Raw genomic sequence first — 18,001 nt, forward strand, 5'->3', positions numbered from 1 at the left:
TCCCGCCCCCCCAATTGTAACCAGGGTTTTAACAGAGCTTCTTCCTGTTGTACCACAAGTCTGAATTTGAGAAAGTTGGAAAGAGAACATTAGATCCAATATCACATTCTGCCCCCACTACAGAAGTCACCAGCCCTCTTTCACTGCTATGTACACTGACTTCAGGATGACCAACACCACAACTATTTTAGTGACTTGAGCCCACCTATGCCTTGGGAGTGATGAGGGGAAGAAAGGAGAAACAGCCAATAGTTTAGTTTTTGGGAAGGGAGTTTTTCTGCAGATGTAGTGTGGGGTCTCTAGTTCAAATGATCCTTGCCAGTTCTCATTATCAAAGACACAAGCAAGCGGCTAAAGGTTCCTCTGCCCTTGTTTAACAAAGTGCAATGATGACCATCAGCCAGATATTCTTACTAAAATAACCAAAGGAGAGGTTGATGCTGGAGCAGCAGGGTATTTATTAGAATTACACTGGTTTTCTGTTACCACTAGCAAGACACCACAGCTGTTCATCTTCATAGAACACTTGCATTAGCAAAGCAGAGATTTGTATCACCCAGGTACATGGGGTTTACTAACCAAGAATACAGTACAATTGTAATATGGCCCCCACCAGAGTTGGTTCTGCTTTACAAAAAAGACCTTGGCGTAATTAATTGTAACATGCTGATAATGCCTAACTGAGCTGATTGTTGCTTTAGCCAGGTGATGGTTCTAATGACTCAGGCTGACTCACATTCTACTCAGCATCCACGTCCGCTTTTAATTTTACAGTAATCAGAAATATCCAGGTTCAATATCCATAAAATGAGCAAATTTTAACCATTTACAGGTACAGGAGGCCAAAATTAAATCATAAAAAAAACCCCACTTTTCAATCTCTTCCTATACAATCTACCAGGAAGATAGTTACCACTGAAATATACAAAGAATTGTTTTTAAAAAGTATTCCACCAGTACTCGTCATTGGGTAGTTTTAAGAATCAGATGATTAGATTTTAAAAGACAAGTCTGATCTCAGACTTCATTTTAAAACAACAAAACAGTTTAATTTGAAAACTCAGGTCATTGCCATTCTGCACATTCCCTAGCAAGATGTTGCCACGTAAAAGGCATGTTTGTGCTAGAATGGTGTTTGGGACCCTGGCAGACTCCATGCTGCTGCCAACTGTGGGCAGAAAGTAGGCACAGCATGCAATGGAGTATGCCCTCTTTAAACAAGGAAAACAGAGCAGCAAAACCTCTCTCAACTGTTATTCTCTCAGTCTCCCCACTGAAGATACTGCAGGCCTTTCCTCTTTTCTCTTCCAGCGCACTGTTTATTCTCCTCAGTGAAAACCTGACAGCAACTGATGTTAGTTTAATTGTAACTGCTAGATGAGCCAGTCTGATCACAAGATATTAGCTAACAAATGGAGATTACCATGATAATCAAGGGCTTGTGGTCTATACAAATTGCTTCAGCAGTCAAGCCAAGCCCTGTCTGCATGGCAAAGCTCCTGCACAGGGTTCCACAGTGTGGATGAGGGATATTTTTACTGAAGCACCAAACCCAGTCCATGTCTGCTCTCCAGCCCTTCATAAAAATAAAATGCTGCCTTACTAAAGAGCACAAATCCTAACTGTAGGACATACAGCCATGGGATAAGTTACAGCTTAGAGCATTTTAATAGACGTATTTACATATTTACAATATAACAATTTATAGAGGGTATTTTAAATGGGATGTGTCCTTTATATGGCCTCGCTGCTAATAAAACAATCTGGAATTGATTGATGAGGCCCCCTGGGCACTCCTGAAAGCCTTGGTGTGGGAGGGAGCCTGCCAACACACTGCTCACCCAGTCATTGGGTTAGATGAGGAATGGAGTCTTCCTCTGTCGGTGCCCTTGATCCATGGTCCTTGCTGGTGCAGGGCTAGACTCCATTGGCACTGGCCTTGCTGCTCTGAGATGCCTCCATTTTGGTCTGGGGTAAGAGAAAATTATAGGCTTAAAAAAAACCCAATTGCAGTCCAAATGTGTTCATTAACATTCAATAAAGACTAAGATTTTCAAAGCAGTTTAGGGTGTTGAGATGCATCTTCCATTAAATGAACCCAAATCCATTAGTAATTATTGATGTGGGAAAAGAGTGGTTTGGCAGACAGCTTGTGTTTACCTATTAAAATACTATGTGTTTGCTGGTCTTGTTTCAGATTTCTCCAGTTAGGCTAAAGAACATTATTCTTCCTTTTACTGAAAAAACTCAGACCAAAATTAACAAACTTAGGTGCCTAATGTTAGGTTCCTAATCCCATATTCAGACAGCTAGATAGAAGTTAAGGGTGCATGGATTTCCCATTGTAGAAGGAATGGGCAAGCTCTCTGCAGTTCTTAAGGTCTTTTAAAAGGCTCAATCTAGAACTTCCTTAGTTAAACCCAAAAAACCTGGCCTAGGTCTGCCTCAGAGCTCACCTCTCCTGGAGGTGGCTTGACAGATACTCCAGGGACTGGTAACTTCTCGGATGCCTGTGATATAAATTCTTCTCCCTTCAAGAGAAAAATATAAAAGATGTTTTAACAATCACAGAATTATATCAGAACATGGAAGAGGTCTACTTGGGCCCCAGACAGACCACTTCCCTGCCAGAACACAGTAGTTCCCTGCGATGCACTTTAATTTTAATGTTAGATGCTGGAGATTCCATTTCTTCACTTGGGAGACTATTCCATAGCCAATATCTATTAGGAAATCTTTCTATTTTTTTTAAACTTAAGCTTTCCCTTTCTGAACTTCAGTTATTATTGCTATTTGACCCCCTGGTATCACACTAAGTCACTCATTGCAACTTTGGTGATCAGACCTTCCTGAACTGGCTTGCCTGGCTGCATGCAGAGTTTCACATGCTAATCTGCCCCCAACTCCTCCAATTCTTGTGGCTAACAACCTCAGGAAAAAGTCTCCTGGGGAGGAGCTTATAACGTGATTCAGAATTTAACCATCCTCTCTCACAGGTGACATGCAAGCAGAAGTAGCAGCATGTGACTGTCTAGTTTACAGAAAAGGAGTTTGAATAACTAAGGATCTCAGAAGTGCTCTCCTGCTGGAAGTTGGTGGGGGTGATTTTGTTTTGAACAGTCAGCAGTGTTTCCAGCACTTGTGCAAGAAGTGATGCCACTGCAGCTTCCTCTGCCTTTTCAACATCCTCTCCTTCCTTGGCAAAGGAAGCACTGCTGTTGCAACAGTGTGACAGACAGAAAAACTTGCCTATCCCAAGAGTTTCTATTCCAGTGCACTATTCAGAGATACTAGCTAAGGATGCCGGACTAAAAGGCCACCTGCTTCCATACTTTGCTAAGGTATGTTCACACTCGTACTTCCCAAACCTGCAGCATTTCATATAAATCTGATACTCATTTGTAAAGAGTCATTTTCTAACCTTTCTTCCTTGCACAATGGGTGCAGAATCCACTAAGGTTTCTTTATGTTCAAGAACTGGTGTTTCTGCAGCAGCGTCACTAACCCGAACCTAAGGAAAAAAAAAAAAAAGCTCAAAATTGCTGTTCATATTTTACACAGACTCCAGGCCAGTAAGTATCTGGGCAAAAGTTTAGTTATTTAGAACCATGTGTCTTGCATTGTTCAGGTTCAATCTCAATCCAAGTCTGCTTTTCTAGAACATGAATAAGAAAAATGCAAGCAAAAAAGGAACTCACCTATGCATTTGACACATCTGTCTGGGTAGAAATCTGTCCAATTTGTATAATAGGTATATGCTTCACACAATTATTTATACTGCAAGAGCGCCTAAAGCGTGCCAGGAACTGTAGAGATATAGGAAGACTGAGTCCCTGGATAGATTTTCAGTGATGCTAAGTACTCCTCAACTCCACCTGAAGTCAACTGAAGCAGTGAGTGCTCAGCACCTTTGCAAATCAAGCCCCGTGTCAGTTATTTAGACACTTCAAATACACCAGGCAGGTATTTTCACCTCAAAGATCAAAATTAAAGTTTGGCAGCTTGGAAGTTATATTAAACCCAAAACCAAGTCTATGAATGTAACATGCCATTAGAGGAAGTACTGGACTACTAAAAACAGCTAGACTGCTGCTGTGCTGAGACCACTGCCTATCAGGCTGACCAATATTGTCTCATTGTTTCCCTGTGCCCTGCCCATCAGCATTCATCTGTTGTCTCCTCTTATACTTACCTTGTAATCTCTTTGTGGCAGGACTCTTTTTTTTGTTTTGGGTTTATAGAGCACCTAGCAGAATGGGGTCTGGGTCCATGACTGGGGCTTGTAAGTGCTATTCATACATGCATTTTCTAAAGTGACAGTGCACTTACTATTGTTTCTAATATCTAAGCTGCTCCCCCAAGTCTTTCATTTGGGATGGGAGCCAAAAAACATTAGATGTTTTACCACAATCAGAGTCTGTTCATCTGTTAGTAAACTAGTCAGCATGCTGGAAGCCAAGACAGCCGTAAAAATTCAGATACATTGTCTCTACAAAAGGCAGCTGGGAAATGTCCCATTTGGCTTGAGGACACCAAGCTGGCACCAACTATTCATCATGGTGAGCCTGCTGTTTTAGACAGGTATCTAGTAGACTGTATGGCAGGACATGCGCGGTGTGTGACTGAGGCTTGGTGAGTAACTGAATCCTTCATTTGTGATCCTTATGAGCTTGTTTTGTTAAATGGGACCATGTCCTCAGGCTAACTGCTATTCAGCCCACTCACCTCACTCTGCGACACCTGAATAGGTTTCGGCTTCACATCTATCAAGTACAAGGCGCGAGAAAGCAGCAGCAGAGAAGGAGGAACATTCTCCTTTAGATGTAGATCTAGCCACTGTAGAACATGGGGGGAGAGGAGGGAAAAGAGGGTTATTTAGAACTGGTTCAGAAATCAACTGTTTAAACACCAATTCACTGAGGTGAATTCTCTAGCATTGTAGAGCACCCTTCATTCTGAAGGACTCCAGATCATATGACAGATTAAGCTAATAGAGGTTCAAGTTGCCTACCTCTAGAGGTGAAAGGCAACAGCTATTTACTAGCTCTCAGTAGGAATAAACAGTTTCAAAGGGCAGTGAAGATTCCTGCATCCAGCTGAAGCTGGAGAAAAAGTCTAACAAGCTAGACTAGTTACTTACATAGAAGTTGACTGCAAGACTGGTGTTAACATCCCTACTTTTGAAAGACTGCCATAAGTAAATTAAGTGTTCAAGCTTCTACCTCACGTTTTATCCAAAATACAGCACCTGCAGCAAATGTGGCCCTGACCCCAGGCAGAATAAGGCCCCAATACGGAGTCCCAGGGATGGGAGGAGGGGAGTGCCACATGTAAATAGCTGCCACCAATACTGGCAATTTAAAAATCAAGATCAGATATTTTTCAAAGATATCTGCTCTAGGAATTATTGCAGGGACGGTCTTTGGCCTGTGTTTTGTAGGAAGTCAGATCACAAATGGTCCCTGCTCACCTTGGAATCTGTGAATCCCTATACAGACAAGTTACCATGTCTCATTATCTGCCCCATTCCAGCACTGCCCTATTTTAAATAGGCAAGGCCTTTGCTGCTCTAGTGGTTTAAGTAATCCCCTCGGTTCCTGTGTCCTGTTCCTGACAGGTATTTGCACTTGGTGCTCATCAGCCACCATCTTTTTCAACTGGGCCTTAGCATAAGTGGTATGTTTTGTGTTTTACAGTTCAGTTATGCAAATGAGTATCAACAACAAAACAGTGGCATGAATCTTCAGGGCAAGGCCAACCATCTGTCAAAACCAGTTTATTTGAAGACTGAACATCTGACATGGTCCCTTTAAGTAAAATATAAACTCTGGCTGCAATGTTCCAAGACTTTAGTAGCAGGCAAGGCCCTACTTGCCTGACTGAGTTGTTCTTTCAGCTGTTCCTCTGTGAGACCCAGTGATCGCATTCCTCTGGCCCTGCATGCACTCTGCAGTTCGGATACACTTAGCACATTAACACCTTCCTTAGCAATCATCTGAAAGGAAAAGGAACATTCACATCCAGGCCTCCAGAAGCCCAAACCCTAGTTTATTCATGAAGTCTGGTACCGAAGAGATGCTGCTTGCATTGGAGGGGAGTAGAGAATAAACAAAGGAAAACCTACTGATACCAAAACTGGGATTCAGCAGACATCCCGTCTGTGACTGCCTAGCTGCATGCCGAACACAGTTAAAGGCATGGGATAACCTTGGGCCTGATCCTCTAAACACTTACTTACATATGAGTAACTGCACTCTTGTGTGTGGCCCTACTGAACTGAAATGCAACCACTCACAGGGTAAAGTAGCTCACATGCATAAGGATTTTCAGGATTGGGCCTTTATTTGTAAAAATGGACCTATCGTTCCATATGCTTAAGTCAAAGGTAGCCAGGAACCACTTAGAAATTATGCTGTGACATAACTAATTAACAAAAAGCCTCCAGATACTTCATTTGAGTCTCATGGTAGTGCCAGATTTCCTCATTTATCATGCTCCCAAGCTCGGACAGCAACAGGAATGAGTTTGGCATCAGTGCACTCTAAATTCAGATTGCTAGTTACGTAATAGAAATGGCCCAAAGTTTCTATAGAACCAAGTATGATAAAATTGAAGTAGTATAAGAGATGGGCTCCGCAATCATTCATTGCTACAGGCTACTGAGATCCTAGGAGGCCACCTTCTTAATTCTTAACAGCCAGAGAGTTTCCTCTGAGATGCTCCTTGGTAGAGCTGATAGAAGGTACTGGAGGGCTGACCTGCCAACACTCTACTTCCTTAGAGTCTCTCATGGGATAATCCTCCTCTTACAAATAGTAAGATCACCCCTCTCCCTGTTAATGTGGGCAGCAGCATACCTAGAATATCAGATAGGCAAACTGCAGCTCAGAGAAAGGAAGTGACTGGCAGAATCAGAACTAGAACCCAGGTCTCCTGTACTAACCATCAGATCACACTGCATCTGTGCTATTTGTTTTAGTCTCTTACTTCATCATCTGCTTTTATAGACCTGAGCTGCATCAAAAGCTGGAAGCGGAGTAGGTTATTGGTGCCAATGGGCTGTAGTTCGAGCAGTTTGCAGAGGGCTACCAGCTGTGGCCGTTCTAAGTGTTCAAGGGTCAGCTCATCCTCAAAGAGCTTGGAGAAGCGCACGATCTCTTGGGTGCTGGGCTGGTGGCCAGCATGACGAACCTGCGCAACAAAGCCAAGGCATCAGACAGGAATATACCTCAAAAAGCCACTGGCAGTGCCGGAAACAGAAACTAGGCATCCTGAATCCAGTCCTCACTCTAACACTCCCTCCAAATCATTTCACTTTAGCGCTTTTTGCTGGTGGCCACTAACCTATTGTTCAAACCTAGGCTCTGAAAATAGAATACTATTTCTAATGCGCTCTGAGAATGGCCACTTGAAGAACTTGTCTGCTAGTTAAAATGAGAATTAAGATAAGACAGTAACTTATCTGGACACAGGTTCCCTAAGGCAGTGCCCACGAAAGGGCAATCAGTTTACCAATATCCCTCAGCATTTTTACATGCGTGGTAGCAAGGCTCTGCCAGCTTTCAAGTTTCAACAGTGAGCACAACATCTGCAGCTTTCTTACAGATAGATGGACAGGAACAACTTTCTTTCTCCATTTACCATTTGTTTTAAAACAAACAGACCATCACCACCCACTGAAACTTGCAATCAAGGAATTGCAGCTTCTCTAATCCTGGGCTTGTCAGATAAGTTTGCTAGTGCAGTTAAACCATTCTGTGAACTGTAACAGCAATATCATGATTGTTTCTGTACAGGTTACAAAACATTTCACACACACAGGAAGGTGGGTGAGAATATAATCTGTTAATCTAGTTTGCAAGATTGCTTTGCAGATTTTTGTGTCAGATTTTCCTTATCTCCCAGCACAAGACCCTTCAAAGTTGTATCTACCCACCGTGCCGCCCTGCTACACAGGACTGCAGATACCTTTTCTAGCCCCTCCATCTTATTTTACTGTTTGCTGTACCTGTTGCACATAGGAAGAGAACTGCTTGGTGGCCTCTCCCGTATTTGCTTTGTTCCTTTTGGCCATCTCAGCAATAGTCTCCTGCAGGAATTTTGCAAGCTCTAACGTGGCGCTTAGTTTCTTTTTCTGTTTTTCTTCCTTAATGTAGGAAACAAAAAGTAGTTAGAGGCTCAGATTGAACTCCAGGAAAGAGAAGGTTGGGATAAATTTCCTTCCTTTTGTTACCTCAGGCCTTGGGTTAATTACCCCTGCACCTCACAAAACCTAACTTACTTTTCATCATTGCTGCTGACTACTCGGCACTTTGGCTTGGATAACTAAAGTACATGCATCAGTTTCAATCCCGCTTACTAGACGGATGCTGTAAATACAAGTTTTTTTTACTGAATAGTCTTCACAGAAATATAAGTTCTGTTATATTGTGTGTGAAAACAAGAGTAAGCCTAGATTTTGAGCTAGGATGACCTGATAATAAACCGCCAAGAATCCTATGGTTAATATTAATAAGCTCAGTTATAACAAAGATTGTGTCATTGTTATTGTAACTTTCTTTTGCATCCAAACTGTGCTTAAAATCCACATGGTTTGAGGTTAGAAGAGTGTATTTACTAGGCCATTAAAGTATCTCTAATATTGGCTTGATCATACTTGTAGGAAGCACACCGCACTGGACCACGTGGACAGGGGACAATTTGCACATATACCAGTAATGCTGAAATTTCAGCAAAACCTGGTAATGTGAACCCCATTCTGCCAGTCACTCTGCTTCACTAATTGCTAGGAAAATGATTTTAATACAGAGAAACCAAACATGGATCAGTGAAGAGAGGAAAAAAAAAAACACACCCCAAAAGGTGATATATATAGGTTTGCGTCCCTCTTTTAAAGTCTACCTTGTTCTGGTTGGAGCCACTAAGTATAAAGAGTGAACAAGGTCACTCCGCATGCCACGTACTGACTGATCAATAAGAGAGCAATTGTCAGACTCTGCTGTAGCTCTGCATGTGTGAATCCACTTTGAGTAAGAGTGTTTGACCCAGGTGCACAGAGAGGCAAGGCTGAACTGATTTATATTTGTGGGTGCTAATCAACAGTTGTCCATGTGGTAACAAAGACGTTTTGATTAGTTAGTATCAGACACTACGGCAAGAAATAAGTGACCCAGATTTCAGATATTATCAGCTGCAAAGGAAGTGAGCTAGCAGTGGAGAGAATACCCCAGTTGTATGATAGTGATGAGAGCTGAGAAGTTGATAGGGCTAATGTGCTACGCAGAACTAGCCTTTATGGTTTCAGGTGGTTTTGGTTGAAGAGTAAAGGTCAAATTCTGCCCTTGGAAATATGGGAAATACCCATGAAAGTCAATGGAAACTGTTCACACATCTGACACTAGCATTTTGGCCCAAGTTAATCTCCTCCTTTCTTAAGGATCCATCAACATTTTGGTTAAGTGAAAACCTAACAGTATTTAACTCCTGCCTTCACACTCTCAGCATGTTTGATTTACTGGCTCTGCCTTTGAGTGATAAGGGGCACCTGATTAAAATGACCCTATGCAGACCCTTCATTTTCTGTGGCTATCTAACCAAACATAGTTAAGGGTTCTATTTCAGGGCCTATCATTTAGTCTGAAAGAAGTGACAGAGTCCTGTGATACCTTATAGACTAACAGATGTATTGGAGCATAAGCTTTCGTGGGTGCATACCCACTTCGTTGGATGCAACCCACAAAAGCTTATGCTCCAATACACCTGTTAGTCTATAAGGTGCCACAGGACTCTGTCACTTCTTTCAGATCCAGACTAACACGGCTACCCCTCTGATACTTAGTCTGAAAGATTACTCTGAACTGGAAGGGGGAAAAAAAATAAATACCTCCAAACTATTAAGGATGGAAGAAAGAGAAATTGGGAGAGGAGACAGGAAAGAGAGATAAAGACAGCCCACTCTGGGCACAATACTTGTTAAACCCTTCAGTTCTCTTGTACTACTCCTTCCTGTCTTCAATCAGTTATCAAGTAACCTTGCTGCAGACCCCTTCTATTTATCCACTTCTCTGACCCTAATCACTCTAATATCTGAGTGCCTCACAATCATTCATGGATTTTATCCTCATAGTATTATCCCCTTAAAGAAAAGAAAAACAAACAGAGACACAGGGTAGATTAAGTGACTTGGCCAAGGTCATAGAAGAAGTCTGAGCAAGGAACTGAACCCAGGTCTCCTGAGTGCTCTATCTACTGACTAGACCAATCTTCCTACACTTGCTTAGCCTCACTACTCCATGATGAGTACTGAAGAACAAATTAATCGTGGCATGCTGTTTAGTCAGATTCTAGCAGTATGGCTCAGGCTAGTTGATATCCCAATATACTTCTAGAGTTGCCATCCACAATTCTAGTTAATGGAGTCCGAATTATTGAAGCAGTCTGCTTTCTCAACAGCCCAGTACACAAACCTTTTTTGATTCCGTCTCAAAAGTTGAGGGCAACATTTCAGGAAAGAGTTTCAGAAATACAGGTAACAGGAACTCCATGAAGGGCACAATGATGAACACCAAGAAGGGAACCAGCCGGAAGAGATCAGCACATGTCCTCAGTAGCTGTAGAAAGGCATCGCAGGAGTTATTTTTCATTTTACAGGCACCAAAGAATACCTATTTTGGGCCCAATTAATGAAGGCTTTCTACAGGCGATCTTAGTGCAAGAATTACTATTCATTTAGATAACCCAGGTGCTTATCAGCATGGTATCTAAACTTAGGACTTATCACATGGCCTCTGTATCAAAGGAATTTATAGTGGTTTTAAGACTGCATCTGTGTACTTTGGACAAGGGGGATGATTGCTGTGGTACTTTAAAAGTGGCCAGAGTAGTTGTTCAAAGTCTTGCAGAAACTGATGGGCCACAGAGATTGAATGTTCCTCTCCTTTCAGAGAAGTCCTCTCCAGGATAGGGATGAGGGTCCTTGGCAGAACTCAGGGGACCAGTGTTGCCACTGCTTGTGCTGCACTAGTTATGAAAAATGCACAGAGGATTTCAGTCTCCTGGGCTGTTGAGCTATTACCCTTTTACAGGCATTAAATTCACAAGAAAGGTTTAAACAGACGTCCATATTTGACCTTTATTCAAAGAAAGTTTGGAAACTGAACAGATCGGTTTCTTTGGTTACCTTAAGATTTTCGACACATCAGCTTAGCAAATTAGCACCAACATGTTTGTGCAAGGTAGTTCATACTCACCCTTCGCCTCTCTCGTCTAGTGAGAACCTGACCATGTAGCAGCCTCCATACCATCCTAGCAGCGACCTTTGTGTCAATCCAAAGCAAGTGGAATCCATTGTAATAATGTTTCAGTTCATCCACAATTCTTTGGCGTAAAGACTTTTTCCCCACACCAGTCTCTGTGCTTTGGTCTGGCAGAGTTTTAGCATGCTCAGTGTCCTGGTTTATTGTCCTTTGGTGCAGCTGAGATTTATCTTGGAGCTCTTGATGCCAGTAAGTAGAGGTGTGCAGCGTTCGCACTGCTTTAGTTCGTAGTCCAGAGGCCAGCTGTGTGCAGTACAGTAACTGCTGGTTTTCAGAGTCTTTCATATAAATTCGGTTTAAATGAGAATCCACTAGTTGGACAAATGCAACTGATGAGGAATATGGAGAACAGCTGGAGTGCACAAGAAGATGAGGGCCTCTGAAACCGAAGAGAAGCTAGTTACTTTAAGCATGTAATTCTCTGCTGTAGTTAATTACCAAAGTTAACCATTTCATTTGAATTTATGTTCTTAGCTTCAAATTAATCACCCAGAATCTTCTTAAAGACTTGCCCAGTTTTTGGGAGCAGATTTTAGCTAGGGATGAAACACTTAAAGTTTTTGCATTATTCTAGCTGGTGAGCTGTCCTCTCAAAGGAGCAACTTAGTATTTCAGTCCATTTCTTATAAGCACCATTGGATTAATGGTTATGACAGAAGAATTTTACCCAATCACAGCCCAAGGGAAAAAAACAAAACAAAACCCTTATCCCCATCACACCACCACAGCCAGGGCTACTTCCTGGAACATTCCTCATATTTTCTTATGTTATCTATAGCCCCAGTGGGATGCCCCTGGTATCACAAAGAGGCAGGGCTTTGGAGCGGAGCCCGGAGCAGCTCCGGAGCAGTGGCGCTGCAGGGTTTTGCCTGGAGCTTGCTCCGGAGCCGGAGCACAGCTCCAAAGTCCTGCAAAGAGGCACAGCATGTTAAACACCAGGGAAGGAGGTTTTACATTATGATTTTTAATCTTATCTTGTATAACAGGAATAAGACTTCTCATATTAGTATGTGCTATGGCAACTACCAGAGCCTTTCTAATCAAATCCCTCCATTTCATTCTGACATTTAACTAACCACAAAATCAATTCAGTACTTGGAATATAAAGAGACTGAACTCTCTCTCAAACTAAGATTAAATATTTGGTTTCACCTCATGTAGCCTCATTTACAACAGCAAGCCTGTTTTGAACGAAAAATTAATTGCTGCATACACTTCTTACCACACCCCAGCACTAAAACAAAGCATCAATCACCTGAAGAAATTAACCATCACTATGGCAACAGTGTTATCAAGCTCTTATCAGACAAAGCTTTACTGGGATGTTTTACACAGAAGTGGCTACCATTTGAATATACTTCAGAGAACTAAAGATGCAAAAGTACTAGAACAAACCAAGAATCTTAAATAGTAAAATACAATTTAAAAATAAGCCTTCATTTCTTACCTTGACCTGGCTATTGCAAGGACTATGTTACAGCTGTAGAACGCCATGTTGCCCGGGAATTATCAATTGTATGTTCTGATACAAAAGAGCAGATGAACAACAATATTTACATGGAAAGAGTTAGTTTACCTTTAGATTCACTCAATTAGAGCAGTGCTAAGACTGATGACAACTGCCTTCTATTCATGGTAGATATACCCATACCCTCCCACTACTTCAAAGATGTGGGAAAAGATATCAGTGCTCTCTGTAATCTTCAGCAAGCCCTGGCCAAGACATAGCAGATCAGACTTTTCACTGAATTAACATTCCATGCTGTCACCATAACAAGGTGCAGTGGGGAAGAGTAATCTGACAGCACCTCACTAACATGCACACTGCTGGACAGCTCACTCATTGCTTTCCCAGAACTACAGGAGTGGTGAGTGAGCTTCCCCTGGCAGAGGCATAGCGGAGCAGGCATTCAGTCCAGCAAACTTCACGACCCTTTGGCTCTACATTGTACCTTTCCCGGGAGGATCCCAGAGCACAAATATGATTCCCACCTTATACACCACGAAGTGACTTGTCTAAACGGCCTCATTGACAGAACTAGGGGAAAGAACCCAGGAGTCCTGCTTCTGCTTCCCATCCCTTTGCTCTATTCCCCGCCCCACCCCCCGGCCCGGCTCGGCTCGGCTCGGCTCCTCCCTCTCGGCTGGGGAGTCCGGCCCCTCCCGTTTTTGTAACCCCCACCTCCCCGCGGCCCGGCCCGGCCGGCTCCCCTGCCAGGCGCAGCGAGGGGCCCCTGCCTGCGGGCTGGGGGACCCCAGGGCCGGGGTGCCCCTGAGGGGGGAGGGGGCCCAGCCCTGTGACGGGCTCGGAGGTGACCGCAGGGAGCTAGGGCCGAAGGGCTGGCGGGGCGCGGGCTAGGGGAGCCGTGGGCCGAGGCCCCCGTGGCTACCAGGCCCGCTCACCTCCTTCTCGGGGCTCCGCTCCGCCCCCCCTCCAGCTGCCTCAGTCCGCCCAGGCCCTTCCCATCGCCCCCCGCGGCCGGAAGCAGACGGCCGCTCTACTCCCTAGCTCGATGGTTCCGTTCCCCTCCCAGACTCCGCCCCTTCGGAGGTAGCCAACGCTAGCGCGGGACTCAGTAGGAGGGGGCCGGTCGTGAGCCAGCCAATGGGAGCGTACAGCTCGGAGTGGGGGCGGGGCCTGACCGGATGTGCCCGCCCCTTCCTCCGAACTGTCCCCCCCCCACCCCTCCATTGAGCCTGGGCCTGCTGCTGGTGGGCTCCAGGCTCTGCCTTTTCCATGGGGAAGGGATGCTGTGTGATGTCAGGATGACTCCATTGCTTGTTACCGTGGAGACAGGTGTGACATCACTCACAGGGCTATGACAGAGGCTAGGTTTTGGTTACACTTCAAGCTGCAGGGGCCTCAGCCCCACTCCTCCCCTTAACCCCCCCCCCCCAATCTCTGGCTCTGACAGGTGCTGGAGCCCATTGCACTGTGCTCCTTCCCTGCTCTCCGCCCCGACTGCTGGGGAGAGGCCTCGGCTGCCACAGCCCCACTGGACTGCAGAGAATTCATTCCCAGGGGTGTGGCTGGTGAGTCTCACCCACATACTCATGGTCCAAGCGATCGCCCTCTTGGGGGTTGGGAAGGGATTTTCCCCTGGGTCAGATTGGCTGAGACGATGGGGTTTTTTTCCCCTTCCTCTGTAGCCTGGGGCCCATGTCACATGGTGGTTTGAACAAGAGTAAATGGTGGATTCTCTGTAACTTGAAGTCTTTAAATCAAGATTCACGGACTTCAGTATCTCAGCCAGAGGTTAGGGGTCTAATACAGAAGTGGGTGCGTGACATCCTGTGGCCTCCAATGTGCAGAGGTCAGGCTTAGATGATCACGATGGTTCCTTCTGTCCTCAAAATCTATGAGTCTATGCCTGTCTTGAACCCTGCAGGACCTACTCACTGCTGCCCCTCTGCTTGTTGTCTGCTCTACAGAGCCTTCTGCTATACCAGTCTATTTCCCCCTACCCTCTCCCCCCTCTGTTCCACTCCCTGACCCTCTGCATGTCCCCATGCCACAAAATGAGCACAAAAGTCCCCACCTTTATGATATAGAAACACAAACTGCCTCACCCCCAAATCCTACACATTTGCAAAAGCTCTCAAGAAATGTGCCTTGGCACACACTCCCACCTCTCAATATTAGTATGTTGCAAGTTCCCATTCATACGTGCTCATGAAAACTCCACAGGCTACATGTAATAGTCATGGTTAGAGGAGTCTGGGAAGTTTCCATCAAAACAAAATTTCTGTGAAAAACACGAAAAAAATGTTGAAGTTTTGTTTTCTGCTCAACTTTGTTATTTATTATTACTGTTATTATTTTTGACCATTATATTTTCAAGGTGCCTTACAAACATTAACTCATTCATTCAGGAGCTTCCTCTGAAAAAGTATCTCCCTGTGATGAACAAGCATTAAAACAGAGGAACTCCTGTGTGTGCATCTCTTTACCTATTGTTATGTTGACTTATTTACATAGTGCCAAGTGTGTGAGAGATGAGCTTTACAGACATGTATGAAGACAAAGTCCTGGGAGGAAGTGATTTTTCTGTTCTATGCTGGCTCCTGCTGGATCCTACAAAGTCTTGGCTTAAAGTTTTCAAAATCATTGCTTTAAAGGTGAGAAAAGTCATGTCAAGCAAATTAATGCTGACATTTAAAATGTTTAATTAAGCTAAATGTTATATATATATATAAATGTTATATTCAGTACAAAATGTTTTTCATTTCTACGACATGGTCCACGTGCAGGATTTTCAGAGGTGAAAAGGTAATGGGGACCAACGATTTATTTTTTAGTGTTTAACAAAACACCAAAAGCATCATACAGTTTTCTTTAATTTTATATAGCAATGTATTGCCTATATTTGAACGATCTATGTTTAAATTATTGCACTTGATGTCTACATATAGCACATTATAAATTATATGAAGGGAGGGTGTGAGAAGAAAAAATATACATTAAAATAGATGTTCTTTTAGGTTGTATCCCCCATAATAGGTTTGTGTGATATCAGGAATCAAAGGAATCTCAAGACAAATTTTAAGGGCTCCCCAAATTCTATAAATCAAGGAGGCACTTGGAGAGAATCTCCTCCTTAGCAGATGACAGAACTAGGGAGGTTACTCTGAATCTGTTCTGCATGTATAAGGATGACGTAGTAAATATTAGAACATAATCTGAAATGCAAACTGCTATTAATCCACTAAACAAATTTACCTGCTAGTGTCCAAACAAATGGTTTAAAAAATAGAGGTAGGAAGAAAGTACCGTAGTTTAGCCACTAGAGGTCTCTTTATGTCTGTGTTTATTCTCTCTCAACTGGTAAAGACATGTCTGCGAAGGCCAGTTCTCCAGACATTTTAGATTAAAAAATACCGATCCATGTCTTACTCCTCTCCCCACAAAAAATCTTGAAGCATTATGTTGGTATAGGCCTTTTAATACTAAGGCTTTACATTAAAACCTTCTGTAGTAGAACAAATCTTGATGGAATAAAGAAGGAAGTGACTAAGCATTCTTCCTGTCTCACATAGAGGAAGGTGTTTTTGCTGGAAGAGATATTCTGCCGAATTAATGTACAATAGTTATTGTACAAAGTACAACAACAATATGATACTGAGACTGATTGAGCAGCCAAACATAAATAATCCTGCACTCTGAAGTGATCAAGTAGGCGTCCCTTGTTCGCTACACCATCCGAATAGTGGATTTTAATCTGCTACACTAGCTCTGAAGGTTCAGAGAAGTGAAAACACCCATCATGCCTTTCATTGCGCAGGGTTTTCAGTATGGAGTTGTGGGTGGATATGTGCATGAATTCCTTCCTGATTTCACTACTCCTATCTAGGGACAAAGTCTGTCCTTAGACATACATGTATCTGAAATCAGTGGAAACTGATCTTAAAAATCTGAGAGACTGAACCAAAGCCCATTTAAATCAATGTGAATTTTCCATTCACTTAATGGGACTTCAGATCAGGCCCTGAGAGCAGAAATTTGCTCTGCTCTTTATGCTAAGATGCAGATATTGTTAGTTACAATGATCAGGTTGTTTAAAAAATCTAAATACAGCCTTTGATTGCAGGAGCACTTCCGTCCCAACAAACCCAGGTATATGGCTTTGCTTGCTTGGTCACCCAGCCAGTGGGCTATAATTTTTAGGTCCTTGCAGTTCTTCAGGGGATTGACTGGAAAGGAAAGCCCCTTTCAGTCCAGTATATGGAGCCACCACAAGAATAGAAAAGAATCAGCAGTGCTAAGTAAGACTCTTACATTTGGGTTGGTTATGCCCATTTAAGGACTGAATAGTCCTCAAATGTTCTGAGTTTCCAGCCTGTTGTTCAGAGTCCCCATAGCACTGAAAGATTCACAGCTCTGGCTGTGTCACTCCTTCCTGTAAGAACATGTGGGACAGGGACTGTTACTTGCTATAAATGTGTACAGTGACTAGCACAGTGGTGCATCAAGCTTGATGCCTCTAGGCAATACTGTACAAATATTAAATAATCCTTACAATCCACTGTACTTCTGTGAAGAATAAAGATATGATGCTACGCACCTTCATCAATGGAGTTCAAGTATGTTACAATATTAAGTCTCACAGTTCCCCTGTGAGTTAGGGCTATATCATCTGTCTTTTATAGAGAGGCAAAGTGACTTGCCCAAGAACCTATAGAAAGTCATTGGCAGAGAGAGTTACAGAAACTGGGAATCCTATCTGCTAGTCACCTGTTCTAACCACTAGACAATACTGTCTCACAACACAAACTACTCAGTAGACAACCTTGCCTATGAAGAAAAACAGGTACATTTCTGTAAGTGTGCTTACCTGGTCTGGATTTCAGTCCGTTGCTCTAAGCATTTTCCTGACCAACAAATGCTGTTAAAGGCCTTTGCTGGATTAATGCAAGCATATCAACAACAATAAAAGATGAACAGGGAAAGAAAACACTGTATTAGGAGATAGAGGAAAACAAGATTTCCTGTAAGTGTGCTGGTTAGTTGCCTAAAAAGCACTTAATACTAAATAAAAAAAATAAACAAAACGTAAATTCTCATCCTTTTTAATGACTAATTCAGCTGTGAGTCCATCAACCTAGTGCTGCAGAATTTACAGAAGGGAAGGGGAGGAAGGAAGTCTTTTCTAGGTCAACTCCATTTTTGATGGCTGATTGTATTAGGT

At 43.1% G+C, this 18,001-nt stretch overlaps 2 protein-coding genes across 11 annotated transcripts in view; one reads left to right on the forward strand and one right to left on the reverse strand.

Moving 5' to 3' along the window:
- Positions 1 to 432: 432 nt before the first annotated feature.
- Positions 433 to 13,999, reverse strand: LETM2 (leucine zipper and EF-hand containing transmembrane protein 2). Of its 4 annotated transcripts, none has more exons than XM_045003036.1 (11): positions 13,719 to 13,999; positions 12,763 to 12,837; positions 11,250 to 11,694; positions 10,467 to 10,610; positions 8,009 to 8,146; positions 6,988 to 7,191; positions 5,876 to 5,995; positions 4,726 to 4,836; positions 3,422 to 3,511; positions 2,457 to 2,531; positions 433 to 1,968 (listed from the first exon to the last, which is right to left on the reverse strand). In XM_045003036.1, exons 2-11 carry the CDS (start codon positions 12,807 to 12,809, stop codon positions 1,918 to 1,920), a joined length of 1,425 nt encoding a protein of 474 aa, XP_044858971.1. In that variant the 5' UTR covers positions 12,810 to 12,837; positions 13,719 to 13,999; the 3' UTR covers positions 433 to 1,917. The 4 variants fall into 4 exon arrangements, with proteins under 4 accessions (XP_044858971.1, XP_044858969.1, XP_044858970.1 ...); XM_045003034.1 differs by having other exon boundaries at positions 11,250 to 11,700; XM_045003035.1 differs by lacking the exon at positions 13,719 to 13,999 and adding an exon at positions 13,308 to 13,441 and having other exon boundaries at positions 11,250 to 11,700.
- A 216-nt stretch (positions 14,000 to 14,215) lies between these two features.
- NSD3 (nuclear receptor binding SET domain protein 3) overlaps positions 14,216 to 18,001 on the forward strand; it is a 72,611-nt gene continuing 68,825 nt past the window's right edge. For all 7 annotated transcript variants that reach the window (XM_045003026.1, XM_045003030.1, XM_045003028.1 and 4 more), the window contains exons 1-2: positions 14,216 to 14,348; positions 15,295 to 15,434. The gene's annotated coding sequence lies outside the window, so the exon portion shown is untranslated. The remainder of the gene's footprint in view (positions 14,349 to 15,294; positions 15,435 to 18,001) is intronic.

This window comes from Mauremys mutica, chromosome 2, assembly GCF_020497125.1.
Source record: "Mauremys mutica isolate MM-2020 ecotype Southern chromosome 2, ASM2049712v1, whole genome shotgun sequence".
Taxonomy (NCBI): domain Eukaryota; kingdom Metazoa; phylum Chordata; order Testudines; family Geoemydidae; genus Mauremys; species Mauremys mutica.

Excerpts from the sequence above, each read along its gene's own strand:
- LETM2 (XM_045003034.1), bottom strand. The coding sequence starts at position 12,809 with ATGGCGTTCTACAGCTGTAACATAGTCCTTGCAATAGCCAGGTCAAG. Across the intron at positions 7,192-8,008 it reads TCTCTTCCTATGTGCAACAG|GTTCGTCATGCTGGCCACCA; the intron begins GTACAGCAAACA and ends TTTGTTGCGCAG. Across the intron at positions 1,969-2,456 it reads TCAAGCCACCTCCAGGAGAG|ACCAAAATGGAGGCATCTCA; the intron begins GTGAGCTCTGAG and ends CTCTTACCCCAG.